A 19,528-nucleotide genomic window follows, 5' to 3' on the forward strand; every position below is an offset into this window, starting at 1 on the left:
AATAATAAATGAATGCATAATTAATTGAATTCATTTATCCAATAGAATTACAATTCTGTAAAAATAGGAGCTCCTACTTTTAGTACTTTTTTTCTTTTTCTAGAGAGGAAAGTAAAATATACAATCATTATACTTAATATAGATAATACCTATACAGCAAAATACTTAAGCACCAATTACCAAAATCAGTTTTTTTAACAGCTATATAATTTATATTCATATACCTACCTAAATGTAAATAGTAAATACACAAGAGGTGTAGAGGTATACATATCGTGTTCATAATATGTTGGTACTGTTTGTGGATAGGTACAAAGCGTACTATATTCACTGGCTCACTGCTAAACAAACCGATGACAATCAACACCATAATAATAGTAATAATATTTATAATAATAATAATAATGAAGTGCAATTTGAATAGGGCAGCCCGTGGTTCCTAATTTCCTAAATAAGAAAACAAGCCTCATTTTTCTCTCAGTCGACAAAACGAGTACAACGCATATTTGTATTGTTTCTCTCGTACATTTCCATAATGTAAACGTCGTCGGGGGCGTCACTTCTGTGCGCTGCCACACAATAAGCATTATAATTTGTTTGCGCTCTATTTATGCCTACTTCCTTGGCTATAAGCAAAACAAAACATCGTCAGGGGACAAAAATAATAATAACAGACAGGAACTGAAACCGGTCCGTTATATATACCTACCTAGGTAAAAATGGGGGTAATATTTACATATACGTACGTGAAACCATTTTTTATAATCATCTAATGGTGGACAGACTTATGACCGTATGAATGCCTGTGTGAAACCTATATAGGATAGTCAATAGGTGTATAATATAAAATGAGTAAACGACAGTCGACAACAATGACGACAATGAGCCCAACTGTGTCAAAATGAAGTCTCGTAATCATAAACATCAAATAAAACTAGTAAAGAGAGACAAAATTTAGTTCAATTTAGTGATAACTTATAACATTTAATAATAATATATAGTTAAATATGTTTAATTTAAATTCAAATTATGTATTTAATATAATATATGTAAGTACTTATTTAATTTAACTTTTCCATAACAAATTTACAATTTTTTTCTATATCGAACACTATTATGTAAATAATGATATAATTAAATTGTATTGGTTTTACATTGACGTATTTTTTTTATTATTTATTTTTTTTATTTTTTGTCATCACCGGGACGATAAAAATACTTGAATTTTTATTTTTAATGGTAGTTTTTTGGATCTAGTTAATATTTTAAAGAGTCAAAAATAAACATTTTCTAAATATCATACATTTTATCATTATTTATTATGTTTAGGTACTTAACGTAACGGTAAGAAAAATCAATAGATCGTAATTGTTCGAAAAATATTTGTCCGGAATAATAAAAATCTGGACCATAGTATTCCAGAAACTACAATGACTAAATCTAAGATCCTGAACAATAATAATTTGAAAAAATATATAAAAACAAAATATGGTAGTATTGTGTAATTTTCCTCACCACCTTTAAATCTTGAACGACATACAATTATGTCGTTCATATTGTTTATGAGGTATTACACGAGGCGCGTTTTTTTTATTGTGGTGTCCCCATTAGGCCTAATCCACATCATAAGCGAATACAAACGAATGTCGATCGGCAATAATAATTGATAATATTATTAATATTATTAACTGTACTTTTTTGAGTATAAAATGCGTCTCATACGCCAAAATAAATAATTAATATTATATAGGTAAAACAAATAAACATTGAATTATACATTTAATAGAAAGTTAGTTAAAATAATTTTAGTTTTGCCGTAGCACGGCATTCGTCTATTTTCGGCTTACTAGTTACTAGTATTGAATTTAAATGCATATTTAATTATCTAACGAAATAAGTAAATCAGTAACTGTTCGATTATAAATTAGTTTAGTAGATATATTTAAATGGATAATATATCGCCAATTCTTGTATTTGTAAAACAAAAATAAAAAAAAAAATATAATAGTTATTACGTTACATAAAAATGATACTCTTCCTTCAGATACTATTATTTAAATTCAATACTTTCTAACTCTTAAAACATACTTAATATATAAATGTATACTAGGTATATAATAATAAAAATAATAATAATATAATAATATGTGTACTCTATAATATATAAATCTATAAAAATATAACTATCTATGTACTAAAAATATTATATATTTGTAGACAGACAGCTATTATTGTAGCTGATCGCTAAACTATTAAAATTACAATACGCTAAATTGTTTTAGTCTATAAGAGTATATTAATTGAAATAAATGAATATTACTTCACAACAAATATATACGTTGTTTAATTTGGTTTTTAGTTCTAATAATCAACCGTGTTTGAGATAAAATTATTTTCTAAAATAAAAATGATCTAAATGGTCATAACTATGTATTTTTGGCAAGAGACAGGGAACTTAGTATTTTATTTTCATCATCATCGTCTAAAGGCCTTGCCTTATCGTGATAGCCATAAGTCTCTGTTATTTGCCATGTTTTTCAATTTTGAATAAGTTGTAGCTTCCATGAGATGTTTGAAGTCTTGGGCGTCCTCTAGACCTTTTCCCCAAGATCTTTTCTTCGAAAATATTTTTCTGTTTTCATAAATGTGTTATGTCTAAATAGGTGCCCTATTAATTTCATTTTCCTTTTTAATATGTGTTTTATTATATTCCTATTTTTTTCTTACATCTTTTAACGTTTGCTCATTTGTTTTCCTTTCAAGTTTCAACCCATGATGTTGTTCATTTTTCTCTAAATCCACATTTCCATTACTTCCAAGCGGTCCTTTTTATTTTTCATGAGAATCCAAATAATTTACCATTTATCGTATTATTTTAAAATTTCACATCCATATAGTAACACACTCTAAACAAATGTTTTAATGAATTTTTTCTTCGTTTTGATGTTTTAGTATTTGCTAGTTAATAGTTAATAGGCTGTATTTTTTATGAATGTTTGTTTGGCTAAAGTTATTCTTTTTTTATGTTAATGGTGGATGTATTATTATTTGTTATTATACTTCCCAGATAGGAGAACTGTTCGACTTCTTGGATTACAATGTCGTTTAATTTTATAATTGGTTTGTTATAACTTTATTATTTCTTTATTATTATCTCTTCGGGCTGTCATTGTTTTCATTTTGGTAGCGTTTTATTTTAGTTCACCGTATTTTACCCTTATGAGGACATTGTACCCGCATATGTTGCCACGGCCTTACATACGTAGGGCATACCAAATTTTCGTTCGCAAGTTTCAAAAGTATGCTGTTTCTTGTTAGTTTTGATATTAGAATGATTTGGCCCATTATACCGTGTGTCCCAAGAAACAGGTACACTTTATCACTCATTACCCTTTTAATATTTTTCAATTCTGTTTGCGGGACATTAAATTAGACTTATAGATCATACATTTCTATAATTTAAAATTTTTTTAACTTAAATATTTTACGCATGCGCATCAAAACTTTATTTGTTTTCAATGGCGCAACCCCTATTTTAAGTATCATTTTTGGATTGTTCTATTTTTTTTAAGTAATTTTGATGTATCAACTTGTATTGTAAACTTAAAATTGGCAAAATTAGAGCTAAAAATATAATTTAAAAAAAATCTTATTAAATTTGATTTTTTTTTTTTTTTAATTGTAAATATTATTTTCTTCTTAACACCGTAATGTAGGTAATCATAATTATTATTATTAAAGTAATAAATTATTTACTATTTATGAATTATTATTTAATTATTGCTACACATTATGTACCTAATAACATATTTTAAACATGTATTTTTAGAAAACATAATTCTAAATTTCTATTTTATTTTATTCAACAATACTATACATTTTTATTTACAATTTAATTTACAGAAATTACTTACATTATTTACTGTTCAATGAATTGTTCGAACGTCCCTCCGTTATGTATAATCGTTTGTATCGAATTGACATTTAATCATTTGAACATTTATTTTATTTTTAATTGTACGTATTTTTCTTTCCATCAGAATTAGAATAATTTATCTTTTAAAATAATAATAAGCATGGGTCTTTCTATTTTGGTTATCTACCTATACCTATTAAAATGTCATTACCTATTTTTATATTAGATATTATGACACTCATTATCAGAGTCATGTGTCTTTACGGTCTTAGTAGTTCGACGTTTTATGTTCATTATTGTCAATAGGTAGTATAAAGTTATAATTTAAATTTTGTAAGAACGCAAATTTAATCATGAATAATAATGAAAAAGTTCAGTTATTGTTGATTTACGGAAAGTATAACACTAGAGAAGCAACAAGAATGTACGGCCAGCAATATCTAGATCGGTATCATCCCCATTAGGTTAGGTTAGAACAGTAAATAATGTAAGTAATTTCTGTAAATTAAATTGTAAATAAAAATGTATAGTATTGTTGAATAAAATAAAATAGAAATTTAGAATTATGTTTTCAAAAAATACATGTTTAAAATATGTTATTAGGTACATAATGTGTAGCAATAATTAAATAATAATTCATAAATAGTAAATAATTTATTACTTTAATAATAATAATTATGATTACCTACATTACGGTGTTAAGAAGAAAATAATATTTACAATTAAAAAAAAAAAAAAATCAAATTTAATAAGATTTTTTTTAAATTATATTTTTAGCTCTAATTTTGCCAATTTTGAGTTTACAATACAAGTTGATACATCAAAATTACTTAAAAAAAATAGAACAATCCAAAAATGATATTTAAAATAGGGGTTGCGCCATTGAAAACAAATAAAGTTTTGATGCGCATGCGTAAAATACTTAAGTTAAAAAAATTTTAAATTATAGAAATGTATGATCTATAAGTCTAATTTAATGTCCCGCAAACAGAATTGAAAAATATTAAAAGAGTAATGAGTGATAAAGTGTACCCTGTTTCTTGGAACACACGGTATAATTTAAAGGTAAAATGATTATTTAGGGCCCCACGTAGTCTTTTATTGATATTATTATTTTTAAGTAACTTATGATCATTTTAAAATGTTGTGTTTCAAAAAGATCATAACTTACTTAAAAATAATAATATCAATAAAAGGCTACGCGAGGGCCTAGATAATAATCTTGTTAGTTTTGATATTAGAGTGAATTGGCTTATTATATAATTTAAAGGTAAGATAATTATCTAGGGCCCCACGTAGCCTTTTATTGATATTATTATTTTTAAGTAACTTATGATCATTTTAAAATGTAGAGTTTCAAAAAGGTCATAACTTACTTAAAAATAATAATATCAATAAAAGGCTACGTGGGGGCCTAGATAATAATCTTACCTTTAAATTATATAATAAGTCGATTCACTCTAATATCAAAACTAACAGCATACTCTTGAAACTGGTGAATAAAAATTTGCTATGTCGTACGTATGTAAGACACAGACAACACATACCGATACAATGCCCTCATATTTCTTCAATATCATTTTGATCACAATTTACAACGCTGTGTAGAATAATGGTAACGGCTCATATATTACTATCAATAATAGTAAAAACACATTTTTTTTAGAAAATTTTTTTATTTTTTTGAAAAATATCGTAAAAAAAAGTAATTTATAATCATTAATGTGTGTAAAATTAACAAATTTTTGAAAAAAATTAGACGAAAATTAAATAAATTATAGATCATTATTAAAAAATGTGTTAATTTTTAAAAACTATCAAAAAATATTATATAGTTTCTTAAAAAAGACTGTATTTTAAATTTGTATGTAAGTAATGTTAGTATTAGAAACGGATCCCATACAAAAATTAACTATTATTTCTATGTATGACCGAATTCTTTATGTTAAAAATAGCCTAACCAATTCTCGTTAATTATAAATACGTTATAGTTAAATATTAATTAAAATGGTATAGTACTAATTATGACGTCAATACACCTTGCAGTAAAACATGGTATACATAATAAAAACTTAATTGTCATAGGTAATTCTACTCTCTTTTTTTAGATAGATTTGTTCAATCGTTGTATCACTAAATATTTTGAAAATAACAAAACTTGTTTCTACCATGATTGATATTTTTAATACATGAACGATTAGCATTACTTTGACAGCAATTATGAAACAAAATGATGTCAGTTTCGCACAACACCTTTTTAATATATTCTCTATCCCTCCCTATATAAAATCTGTAGTTATTTTTTGCATTACATTAGGATTTTTCTATTCTGGATTAATAATTTCTTATGAAAGTCATTCTGTCTTCAACAATGAAATTGATCAACGTATTTTTTGATTTTGTGTTTTTCACATCTTCCAATGAATTCGATGAAGGTCCAATACAGATTTCAAGTTCAATACAAACACATTTCTTTGATTTGTAAAATAAAAAAACTAAGCCCTTTTGTTTTCTAAACCAAAAAAAAAATAGTAACATACCATTCTATGATCACTTTTATTTATTTTTAAAAATAATTTTATAACAAACTGTTGACCTTTAAAACCAAAAAACCGTTTTTTTAAATACTAACAAGAATTTCAAGTAATAAAATGTTATTGCATAAAAACTGAACGTTTAATAGATTAGAATATAATGCAAATAGACTACGAATGGAAAAATACTACTTTTCTAACCCAACTTATTAATAATCATATTAAAAATATTATTTTAGTACTCATATGTATATTTATATAAGTGTGTTGACTAGTTGCCGCTTTATCCATACCTACCTTTTATAATTTTAAAAAAAATGGATACAAGAGCCGATATTATACAATATATGCATAGGTAATATAAATAACTATAATTACTCTGCTGCAGATTTAATTATATATTATATGTTTTTAATTATTACGATAAAAAAGGTATCAATGAGGTTACTATGTTAACACAATTATATAGTTGTTTGGGTAGCATTAATTGAAATTTCTATTTAAAATAATTATATGCAATGCTCGACTTGGCAAAATTAAAGTAGGGGGACTCTGTAAACTTTTAAAAAAAAGAGCGTCCCCATTACTTTTTAATCATAACTGAGCCGTGGGGGCTACGTCCCCACACCCCTTATTCCCTCTCTTTAAATATATAAAAAATATTTATAAATTATCAATTACAAAAAAAAATTACTGTAAATATTATATTGTATATTATAGTTATACCTTATTAAATGTAACAACAAACTTAAAAGTAACTTAATAAAAAACAATCCATTAATTCCTTATTTAAATAGTTCCATAAATTATCATAAATAAATAAATGGTCAAAATTATGATGCAACAAAATGATGCAGCGTGCCAGCGTTCCGTACGTTCCCTTTATAAATATAAGTAGAGGTACGCTTAAATTTCTAAAAAATTAGTTGGGGTACTCCGTTTCCCTGCGTCCTCCCCCCAAATCGAGCACTGATTATATGTGTTAAACTAAACGGCTGACAGGTATTGTCACGTTATAGTGTGGTGAAGAGTGGAAAAAATTACCGATACCTTTCATTACACGAGAATAATAATACTTTTTAAATAGATAACAACAAAAATGTTATTCTGCAGCGGAGACAAATAAATACTATTTTTAAGACACTAAAAAAAAAAAAAAAAATTGTTTTCTATTTCTTTAAGTTTCAGCATTATTTCCCCCTGTAATAAATACAACAAAATAATTAAGAGTTAATAACTAATTATTTACTAATTATTTATCAATCTGTAATACTGTAAACATTAACTTTCAATAATTTTACTTTCACTTGTTGTACTTGTTATATTACACATAAAGAAGCATGGACATAAAACTTCTAAAATTTACAAATAATTTCAAAAATTAAATTATTATCTTAAATTTTAAAAAGTTAATGCGTAAAAGGCATATTATAAATATTCAACTGAATAAATGGTTTCTTTTACATAAAGTTTGATTGATTGGCTAATTCAAGGGGGTTATTATTCACTATTATACTTGACCAAAAACAAAAAATACTATTCAATTTCATTATTACAATATTGTTAATAAGACTTGGAATATTCTACAGGTTGCATATTTTTTTGATTTCCCTTGTATTATATTCTTTGAAAATTAACATTTCTATTATATACCTACCTAATATGTATTAACTCGTACCTGGTGATTGGATCTTCACATGAGAACAATCCAACGCTCCAATGACCTTTGGAAACCTTGCTATTTTATAGAATCCTTGCTGCAAATTTTGAGCCCTTCAACATCATTAGGAAATGTTAAGAATTTAGACCTCAACATAGCAATGGCTTTTAAAACTTTCCAAACAAATTTTCCAGCTGTAGATTTATGAATCCCAATAAAGTCTCCAACAGTGATCAACATATTTCCTGGTGCTAAAAATCGTAATGTTAATAACATCTCAGGAGTAATGGCATGATTTCTAAAAATTAAAAATAGTTTTTGTAAGATATACCTAAATAAATTTCCCTTTATATTAAGTTTTTAATTTCGTTTAATTTTAACATGCCTGTTAGTAGGAGATTGGATTTTATCCACAATTAATGCCAATATTACATTCACAACACGTTTTGATAAACGAAACCGATTATAAAATTCAATCTCGTCCCAAGTACTGAAATGATCTAAGCGGTTTCTATAAATTCGCTTTTTTCTTGGGCGATTCAATCGTTCAATAAAGTTAACAATGTCTTCATCGTCACTTGACAGTGATGAATCCGATATATAAATTATAATTTCATTCATTTTGAAAATTACAAGTATAACACAATTACTTAATTTAACTTGAATAGCTATAAAATATAGATTTGAAAACTATTTTTACTTATAAAATCACACAACGCAATGATTATCATTGAGAAAATATAACATAAATGATAGATAAACTTCACATTAGGTATGGTTTAGTTTAAGTAAAGCTTTTAGTACGTTAAGTGTTACTTAAGTGTTAAAAATATAATGAAATTCGAATATATTAATTTAAGCTTAGCTTATGGTTAAGTTATAGCTTAAGTGGAATATGAAATACCGGCCCTAAGACAGTTATATTACTTACAGATTAAGAGTAAAAATACATTACAATATCACTCTACTAGTCTTCCTGTCATCACAATTTACCTTTTTACAATTAATTTAAGCTGACCTGTGAGAATGGTGTTCTATTTTTATTGTTTCACGGACCCGTCGTAAACTTTATTTTTTGTCGTTTTTGAATACAATAGCTTGATGTATTTACGTCTAAGAAACGCAGTTATTAAAACGCTAAAATAATTTAAGTCTAATCCAAAATATTCTTGATTTATAAATTATATAAGAAATAAAAAAATCAAAAATATTTAAATTAATTTTCTTCGAAAAATAAAATAAAACCGGCACTGAGGAAGTAGTATTCCTTTAAAATTGTAACGGCTAACAAATGAATACCTAGTGATTATGTAAAACTAATAGAACTTGTGACTAAATACGAAACGAAAATTTCGAAAACTGTCAAGACGTATTAGGTAATAAATAAATTATTGATATTTTTGTTATAATAATAAAAAATATCAATTATTGTGGCCAGCACAACTTTTTATACACTTCTTTTCAGCCAACATAGCATTATTTTATTATTAACATCACTGTTCACTTATTAAATTATTTATTTATTTATTACAATTTACAACCATTACTATCATTACATTTTTATTGGATTATTTTATTATAATAATTATGAGAAATAAATACCATATGGCATATATTATGTTAAACTAAATAAACAATTTTATGATAAATGCACAATTGAAAACAATAATAATTTTTGTGACATTAAAGAATACTTTGATGTACTTAATGCTTAATACATAATTTAGCTATAGTAATAATTCTGGCTATTAAGCTAATAATCAAGTCGGTAATAAAGATCAATTTTATTAAACTCAGGCACTCTAGACACTTTCAACTCAAATTTAAAAATATTGTATTTTTATATTTTTACGGCTGTATATTACTGTGTAATTTTGTAAAATTATATAAAACTAAACATACATTATATGACCGTCCCCCTTTAATTTAATCAAGGCTTTTAAATAACACCTGCAGTATAGTTCGCACACACTATAAAATCATTTTAAGAAAACGTGCATGGCGATTAGCGCTTACAATTTCAAAAAAAAAGTAACATGATTTTGTCTCACTAAAGTGTTAGAGACTAAAAAGTTAAATATGATTGACAAATACTAGTTATACTATACATAAAATAACATCTTGGTACATTTTGCACATAATAATCATAACATCACAACATTTAAAATAATAATAAATCACAAAACAAATAATGAGGTAGGTAGGTACTTATCGATCGATATTATCACGTTATGGTGTGATGAAGTGTTGGAAAAAATTACAGACATTTCTCTTTACATGGTAATTAATAATTATAATAATACTTTTTTTTTAAAATGGGTAACAACAAAAATGTTATTCTGCAATGGAAACAAATAAAAACTATGTAGATTGAAGACAGTCATATTACTTAGACATTAAGAATAAAAATACAATATACAATATCACTCTACTAGTCTTAATCATCATCACAATTTAGTATTTACCGGTTTACAATTAATCTAAACTGATCTGTGAGAATAGTGTTCTATTTTCATTGTTTCGCGGACCCGTCGTAAACTTTATTTTTCGTCGTTTTTTAATACAATAGCTTGATGTGTATAGTATACAATGTATACTTAGAAACGCAGTTATTAAAACGACAAAATAATTTAAGTCTAATCCAAAATATTATTGGTATATATTATATTATATAATTATTATAAATAAAAAAAAATTAAAAATATTCAAATTAATTTTCATTGAAAAATAAAACAAAATCGGCACAGAGGAAATAGTATTCCTTAATTATAACGAATGACGAATGAATATAGTTATTATGCACAAAAAAATAAAACTTGTGACTTTAAACGAAATGAAAATTTTGAAAACTATCAAAACGTATTATGTAATAAACAAATTATTGATATTTTCATTATAGTAATAAAAAATATCAATTATTGTGGCCAGCACAATTTTTTATACACTTCTTTTTAGCCAACATAGCATTATTTTATTATTAACATCACTGTTCACTTATTAAATAATTTATTTATATATTACAATAATTACAACTATTACTATTATTACATTTTTATGAAATTATTTTATTGTAATGTTAAAGAAAAAAAAATATTGTGGTGCCGAACCCTATATACAGGTGGCGCGACTGCCCTACTTTTGAAAGTGGGTGGATAGGTCACGGGTAAGTTATAATTGGCTATTCAGATTATTTCGATCATAAAATGCTATATGTAAACATACCTATTATACCTACGCAAAATAATAATAATTTAAGGTGTTTATAAATTTTCATAAATACTTATAGATAATAAAAACAATTGTTTTCTCACATTAATTAATAATGATTATTAAACAACAACATTGTACATTCTACAGGTTTTCGCATCATACAGCCAATCAGCGGGCTATTGACTCACTATACTACTTTTCTATTGGTTATTATTAGTATTGAATGCGTTTTAACCTATCTTAACTACTCGAGTTTCAAGATTAAGTACGTCAGTCGTAGTTATAATGCAGTGATCTATAATACTTCAAACTCCTCAGGACCGTTCAATAAGCAGTAAGCACCGAGCCGTTGTAACATATATATGTCGATAATAATAATTGATTGGTTGTCGATTCCATATAGGTACACATTTTGACTATTTTGAGGTGGATCGTGGGCGATTGCTTACCTATAATACGCTTTCAACAATTATTTTAATATATTATATTATAGGTATAATATATTATAATACCTGTACCTACGTCGAAATTCAAATTTTACAGGAGAGACAAAAAACTTATTTTGTGTAACTTATTATGATCTCTTTTCGAAATAAATAAAATAAAGATACACATACCTACTTTTACTATAGGATTACTTAGTTATGTTTCGTTTTCACACCAAACAATGTGTTCAGAATGTTTAGATACAACTCAAATTTGACAAAATCAAATAAAACCGGATGCAATTTATGTACCTACTAATCAAATTTTTATTTCGGGACACAAAAATTCGTGTTTAACTGAAAACTCGACACAGTGCAATTGGAAGGCAAAACGACATATTGTTATAAACTGAATTAAAAAAATATTATATAAACTAAATAACTATCATTTTCAGGTCTTGGATAAAAAAATTATAAACAAGTATACGTTGCAAATTAAATAAAAGTTTCTATCTAATAAAACTAAACAAACAACACATTCTCTGAATTATTTATTATTTAAAAATTGGTACCTAATTATTTTACTCGTTTTAAAAACGTACAAAATATTGTGTTATGTCACAACATGATGTGTTACTACATCATGCAGAGCATGGATAAAAGTATAAAACACCTACGTCCTACAGTTTTGGTAGCGGCATCTAGTAACGAAACGATGAACTAAAACTTATTATCGTTTTAATGCGCTGTTTTCTGGGTAGAGAGCATTCTTTCGAATTGTTGTTTTGCATGTACCGGTTACCCAAGACCATGTAATCAACACTCTTCAAAAATCGTGGTTGTAGTTTTACTATTATCTGCAATAAATTGTACCACGAATGTGTTGTAGCCCGATAGCCGGCTGTACAGGTTGTAGTGAGAACCTGTAATGTATTTACTATTTAGTATTATCTAAATTATGTTTGTTTATTGATTGTTCATGATTAGTGAGTACGTTTAACTTTGTCACATTACACTTACACTGTGTACGGTCGTAGGGAACGCGTCGCGGATTATCGTTACGATATTGAATGTTGTAGGTCTGGACTATTGTACTCTTACTTGATCGTCCATTTAGGTATAGTAACCATCAATAGTTATATTATATTTTTCTCCCAATGTATAACCTAGTTTTATTTGCAAATTTTGTTCAATAATTTTTAGGTGGTTTCAATAATGGCTCCGACTGTTCAAAACAATGCAACTCAAGAAAAAAGGCCGATTCGACCAGTGGAAAAAAGGTAGGTTAGGCTGTTTATTACACAGCTTTTTTTGATTTCTATTTCTATTGTTGCGTGTGTTTGTACTCATTTTTGATATTTTTAGGTCGGATTTAGTATGTAAAGTGAAATATTGCAATATGCTTCCAGACATCCCGTTTGATTTAAAGTTCCTCTCGTATCCATTTGATGGTACAAGGTAATTTACTTAACCAAAGATACTTTCTTACACTTTGCTTTAACTTTTTTTTTAATTACTTTAATACAATAATATATTTTATAGATTTATACAATATAATCCAACATCTTTAGAGAGGTCATATAAATTTGAAATACTCGCCGATCATGATTTAGGACTCAACATTGACTTGGTTAATAAAGATAAGTATACAATAGACTATAATGCACAAATGGATATTGCTGATGAAAAACTTTTGGAGGAAGATATTTTAGCTCCACAAGATTCTAAAAGGTACTATTTTATATTTAATATTAAAACAAAAAATAATCTAACCAAAAACAAAATCAGTGGTTTGTTTTAAATATAATAGTACAATCGTATATTATTATTTAGTTATAATTTGACTTTAAATAATTTTCTGACCTATCCAAAAAATGTTGTTTAAAAATTAATTGATAGTTATAAGTAAAAAATTTAAGTTTAAAACTAACTTTTAATTTGCTTAAATTTAAATATAATTATATATTAATTATTATTTTCATTATGGGGGAAGGACTATATTTGTGATACTTATTAGTTAAAAATGAAAATATTTTTTTATTTGGTTTAAACTCTAAATCTGGAATTAACATTGTAAATATTTTTCATTAAAATAATATTTCAATTTTTAGATCTAGACATCACGCCAGAAGTGTATCGTGGTTACGGCGTACCGAATACATTTCTACAGAGCAAACCAGGTTTCAACCACAAACAATTGAAAAAGTTGAGGCTAAAGTTGGGTTCAGTATCAAAAAGAACTTTAAGGTATAATTTTAAAAATATTTTATAAATCTTTTTACTAAAATTTAAAAACATGTTTTAGGAAGAAACTCTTTATATGGATAGAGACAGTCAAATGAAAGCAATTGAAAAAACATTTGAAGACAATAAAAAACCAGTTGAAAAACATTACAGCAAGCCAAATGTTCATGCTGTTGAAACTTTAAATGTTTTTCCAGATTTCAAAGTAATACTAAAAATTTTGAAAATTGCTATAGAATTTTTTAAATAATATATCTTAATTATTGAAAATTAGAATTGGAGATATCCTTGTGCTCAAGTTATCTTTGACTCTGATCCAGCTCCAATGGGTCGGCCTGTTCCAGCACAAATAGAAGAAATGTCTCAAGCTATGATTAGGTAATGAATACTTATAATATATTTTTAAACTTTAAAATTTAAAACAATTATCATAGGAATAATATTGATAATAAAACATGTATAAATATAATAAATTAAAGCTTATGAAAACGTTTCAGAGGTGTCATGGATGAAAGTGGTGAACAGTTTGTAGCTTACTTTTTACCATCTGAAGAAACGATAATTAAACGTCGTGAAGATGCTGCTGAATCACGTCCATATGATGACGATTATGAATACGAATACAAAATGGCTAGAGAATACAACTGGAATGTTAAAAGCAAGAGTAGTAAAGGATACGAGGAAAATTATTTTCTTATCGTTCAACCAGATGGAGTATTTTATAATGAATTGGAAACAAGGTTTGGTTTAAATTATTTTAAATAGGTAAATATTTTTTTTATATTATTATGATTATGATCTTATATTTTAGAGTTCGTTTAAGCAAGAGACGACAAAAAATTGGTATACAGAGTAGTAGTACTAATACCAGATTGATAGTACGTCATGTTCCAATCAATGAACAAGAATTCAGTGTTCACAAATTTAGAGAAAAACAGTTGCAGCCATACGATGAAGAAGAAGAAGCTAAAGCTGAAGAAGCAGCTAAAAAAGCAATGCAAGGTAATTGTTAAACATATTTAAATAAATAGTCTTGGTAGACTTAATTTCATAGCTTAACTGAAATATTAATTTAAACTTAATTTTGCACATTTCATATAAGTATAAAATAATGTATTATGAAATAATACAAATTTAATATTGATTGAATGTTATAATTTAACTATTTTAACTCTTGCCTATTGTTTAATGTAAATTATAAATTAAATAAAAGATAAACAAAAATTATAATAATTTACAAGGTGTGCCTCCACTTTTATTGTCTTATTGAGAACAGCTAATATGTCAACCAACTTACTCAGTGCTCTGAGCTCTCTCTCTCTCTAAAAATATATTTAATCATCCCAATACATATCAGAGAAAAAGCACCAAAACTTGCAAATGTATTTATTGTACTTATAAGTGCTTAATCTATGATAAAACACTATTAAATAAAATATAAATCAATAATTCTTATTTTATACAAGATTATTGAAATACTTAAATACGTCGGCTACAGATGAAAACCTCGTAAGTCACTTTTATCACATTTTTCAGGAACAGCGAAAAACTGTGACATGTATTAAAATTACACAATTATAAATTATTTTCACTTTATTTTTATTTTATACTAATCATCTACTATGTTTTTGTAAAATAATAAAACATTTTGATTTTTTTATTGAGATATTTGACTTACGAGTTTTTAATTTTACGTAAATTAAACTTACGAGTTTTTGGTGACATTTTAAATTATAATGAATTTAACTTTAAGGGAATTTAATTAGGAAATGTTCTACAATTAATTGAAATACATAATAAGTGCTGTTATATAACTAATATAATAACAATATTAAATAATTATAAAATATATCAACTTGATAAAAAAATTAATTAATATATATAAAACATTTAAATAATCATCTTGAAATAGTTAGAAAATGTTCTACAAATAATTGAAATACATAATATTAAGTGCTGTTATATAATAAAATATAATAACAGTATGAAATAAAAGTAAAATAATACATCAACTAGATAAAAATATAAACTAATATAATATAAAATAATTAATTAAATCATTTTGATTTAATAATAAACAGACCATTCTTTCAGATCTAGTGTTTGAAGAAACATTTTTTTGCATACTGGCAACACTTCATTTTCTATTTAAAAAAAAATATTTTATAGTTCCTTTTTGGCGAGAATCATTGTTCCCAATTGTATTAACTTTGGTAGACTGTATAGTACATAAAGTTGACACATAAGTCCTCCTTTCGCTCCATGACATGTCATTCCAAAATGATTTAAATAGTTTTTCTCTATCTTCTTCTTTTATAAAAGGGCATTTTCTAGATTTAGAATTTTTTATACAAAAAGTAGAATTGCATCTTGGCCTTATTTTTCTTGCAGATTTACATTCAGAAAAGTGAAATTTGCCTTCATCATTTTTTTTTTAGTCCTTTATATGATTGACCTCTCATTCTTAATATTTTATTTTTGTTTTTTGGCCAACAAAGTTCATTACCTGCTTCATATTTAAATTTCCGTTTTGCATTCCCAACAATTTCTTCTGAACCACAATCACCAGTTTCTATCTCTATATTAATACCATTTTATTATTAAGTTAATAAATAATATTATCTTCAATATGGTAGACTTTATCTAACAAAATTGTTTACCTTCAACCGTAGTAAAATCATCAATATCTTTACTATTTTCAACCTCAAATTCTAATAAATATCATAATTTACATAATATAAGTTAAAATAAATATTAAATAAAAAAATAATAAATCTGTATGTAAATCAAATAGCCTTATGTATTATTATAATATACCTTCAACAGTAGGAAAATCATCAATATTTTGACTATCTTCAACCACATATTTACAGCCTCAAATTCTAATAAGGATCATAATTTTACACATTAATACAAATAATATAACATTAATATAATAATATAAAACTTAAAAACTACCATAATCCTCATCTGAACTATAAGCATTATTTAAGAGCTGTTGAATTTCGTCGTCAGGTAAAAAAGACATACCTACTCTTATTTAGTTTACAGTACCAAAAACTTAAAATTAGTTTAGTGTACTTTATTATAAACGCTGTTGTGGTGATGGATCATTATACAACACATTTAACATAACAAAAAAATATAATTATGGCGTTCATATTAATTAATAATAATGTTAAAGTCGAGTTACGAGGTTTTAATATTAACAATGTAGATACGAGGATTTGTTTTTGTACGATATCAAATGGAATTAGCGGGAAATAATATGATATTATGATATCAAAATGTGCCCAAAAATACAGTGCATCTAATAGATAAAAAAAAAAATGAAAATTTCGACTTACGAGGTTTTCGTCTGTAGCCGATTACTATATTAGTAACTATTATAGTTAATCAGTGTTTTTTTGTAATTGACCTGAGTACTTTCAGTACTTGCGTACATTTTTTTGTTAATTAACATGTATTTTTTATTTATTTTAGCTGCAAAAGAAAGTGCAAAGGAAATTACAACTAAAAATAAAGCAGACAGTGATGATGATGATGATGATAATGATTCTAGAAAAGGTAATGACATAAATCTATTTAAACTTTGACTTTTGAAAACTTTAAATTAGTAATGAATGCTCCAAATTAAAACACTAAAAGTGTATGTGATTTTTGTTTAAACACTGGCTAAGTTAAGAAATTTTAAAGTTTCATACAACACACTACATAGTATACTATTTATACATTTAAAATTAAACAATACTTGTATATTAGAAATAGAATTTTCTAGTAGTTTTAAGATTGTATAACAAAGATAAGCAAGAATCTATTTTTAAAAAAAATCTCGACCAATGTCTTGATAAAATCAATTTTATTCAAATTAATTATCAATGCTTTGTAATTATTTTAATTATTGCTATAAAAATTTAAGTAATTTATTCTAGTGATCCTTTAATCTCACTATAAATGTACTTAATAGTTAATACCACATTATAATAGAAGTTGAATAAAAAAAATCTCAATTTACCCTTCTTTGATAGCTGACATAGTACTTTCTTTTAAGTTTACTCTATAAATAAAAAAAAATACTTAAGAATTTAAAAAAAAATGACCATGTATAATAATAAATTTCTTTATTATTATTTATGAATTTATAACGTATGAATATATAAACAATTTTTTTCTTATGTTTTCAGGTGATTCTAAAAAGAATGATTCAGATAGTGATGCTTCTGATGATGATGAAGTTACAACTAACTCTAAGCGTGCTAACAGTGAAACAGTTGATAGTGACAAAGAAAAAAAGAAAAGTCAACGAGCTTCTAGTGAAGTCAATTCTGATAGTGACGCTAGTATTAAGAAACCCAATAATCGTAAAGTTAGTTCTGGAAGTGATGATAGTGATAAATCTGATGAAGAAGATAATATCAAAAGAAAAGATTCATCTCAAAGTGGTGACAGTGAAGAAGAACGTAAAGTTAAACGCGTGTCTAGTGAAGCTAGATCAGATAGTGATAATAGTGATGTTGAAATGAGAAGTAAAAAAAGCTCAGAACATGGAGCCAGTGAAGTCAATTCAGATTCTTCAGTCTCTGATAATAGTGAACAAGAAAGCAACAGAGGTTCAGATAGTGATGAATAATGATAATAATATTTAATATTATAGAATTTATGAATTTATGTTATCTCTTGAACCATACATCATACAAAACCATACCTGTAGACAATTTATATAAATGTATATATTTTATATATAATACATGAATATTTCATGATGACTATTTTGACATGTTGCTGAACTGGTAGAGCTGTAACTTTAAATACTACATTTTTATTATTTCTTATGAAAACGATCTAATCGAATTAAATTAGTGTCACTGGATGACCCATTCATTTCAAGTTAACAACCAATGTATCCTTTACTATAGTTATACATATTACGTGTATATTATTGTTGTATTTCTTTGTACAAATATTTGTAAATATTCATTTTTTATACAAAAATAAATAATAAATAAATCAAAAGTTATTTTTATTAGGTTATGATGTGTCAATCATTTTTAACTCAGAATATAATTCACTAGCATTAAGTTGTGCTAAACTTTAAAAATACTTTTCATAGTACCTATGCACAATTATTTGTCTAATCCACAAAAAACGTAGGCACAAAAATCAAATAATGAATTTTAAAAATGGTATTGTGAAAAAGACAACTGGAAAATTACTAATTAATTATTTAATATTTGAAAAATATTTTTGAAGATTTGGACACCCATACGCTAAAATGCTAAATGAGTAGGTCAACTTCACATTTGTAAATAATTGTTAAGTAATAAATGTCCATCGGTGTTTCACAATGGTGCCAGAACTTTAACCTTATAATAATTATTAATTACCTATTAATTGAGTTTATATAATAAGGTCAGTATGTCGGATTAAAGAGTTGGTTCGTGGCTAGTACTGTAGTTTGACCACAGAACAATATTGGTGGTTTGATCGACTTGTTGCCCGCCAATTTATAAAAAAAAATTATTATACCGAAACGCCCGGA

The 19,528-nt window shown here is 25.7% G+C and overlaps 1 protein-coding gene and 1 long non-coding RNA gene across 5 annotated transcripts; one reads left to right on the forward strand and one right to left on the reverse strand.

Moving 5' to 3' along the window:
- Window positions 1-5,771: 5,771 nt before the first annotated feature.
- Window positions 5,772-10,942, reverse strand: LOC126554630 (uncharacterized). 4 transcript variants are annotated; one of them, XR_007606699.1, is made up of 4 exons: window positions 10,576-10,939; window positions 9,129-9,223; window positions 8,129-8,361; window positions 5,772-6,428 (listed from the first exon to the last, which is right to left on the reverse strand). It is a non-coding gene; the product is annotated as an uncharacterized LOC126554630 (long non-coding RNA). The 4 variants fall into 4 exon arrangements; XR_007606702.1 differs by lacking the exon at window positions 5,772-6,428 and adding an exon at window positions 7,245-7,650 and having other exon boundaries at window positions 10,576-10,940; XR_007606703.1 differs by lacking the exon at window positions 5,772-6,428 and adding an exon at window positions 7,669-7,805 and having other exon boundaries at window positions 10,576-10,940.
- A 1,686-nt stretch (window positions 10,943-12,628) lies between these two features.
- Window positions 12,629-19,020, forward strand: LOC114122482 (RNA polymerase II-associated factor 1 homolog). Its single transcript, XM_027985155.2, has 11 exons — window positions 12,629-12,862; window positions 12,949-13,025; window positions 13,111-13,203; window positions 13,288-13,476; window positions 13,857-13,992; window positions 14,051-14,194; window positions 14,264-14,367; window positions 14,487-14,729; window positions 14,801-14,991; window positions 17,473-17,556; window positions 18,174-19,020. The coding sequence occupies exons 2-11, from the start codon at window positions 12,961-12,963 to the stop codon at window positions 18,617-18,619; spliced, it is 1,695 nt and encodes a 564-aa protein (XP_027840956.1). The 5' UTR covers window positions 12,629-12,862; window positions 12,949-12,960; the 3' UTR covers window positions 18,620-19,020.
- Window positions 19,021-19,528: the final 508 nt, after the last annotated feature.

The sequence above is a fragment of the Aphis gossypii genome, chromosome 1, assembly GCF_020184175.1.
Source record: "Aphis gossypii isolate Hap1 chromosome 1, ASM2018417v2, whole genome shotgun sequence".
NCBI lineage: Eukaryota > Metazoa > Arthropoda > Insecta > Hemiptera > Aphididae > Aphis > Aphis gossypii.

Excerpts from the sequence above, each read along its gene's own strand:
- LOC114122482 (XM_027985155.2), top strand. The coding sequence starts at position 12,961 with ATGGCTCCGACTGTTCAAAACAATGCAACTCAAGAAAAAAGGCCGATT. Across the intron at positions 14,992-17,472 it reads AGCTAAAAAAGCAATGCAAG|CTGCAAAAGAAAGTGCAAAG; the intron begins GTAATTGTTAAA and ends TATTTATTTTAG. Across the intron at positions 17,557-18,173 it reads TGATAATGATTCTAGAAAAG|GTGATTCTAAAAAGAATGAT; the intron begins GTAATGACATAA and ends TTATGTTTTCAG.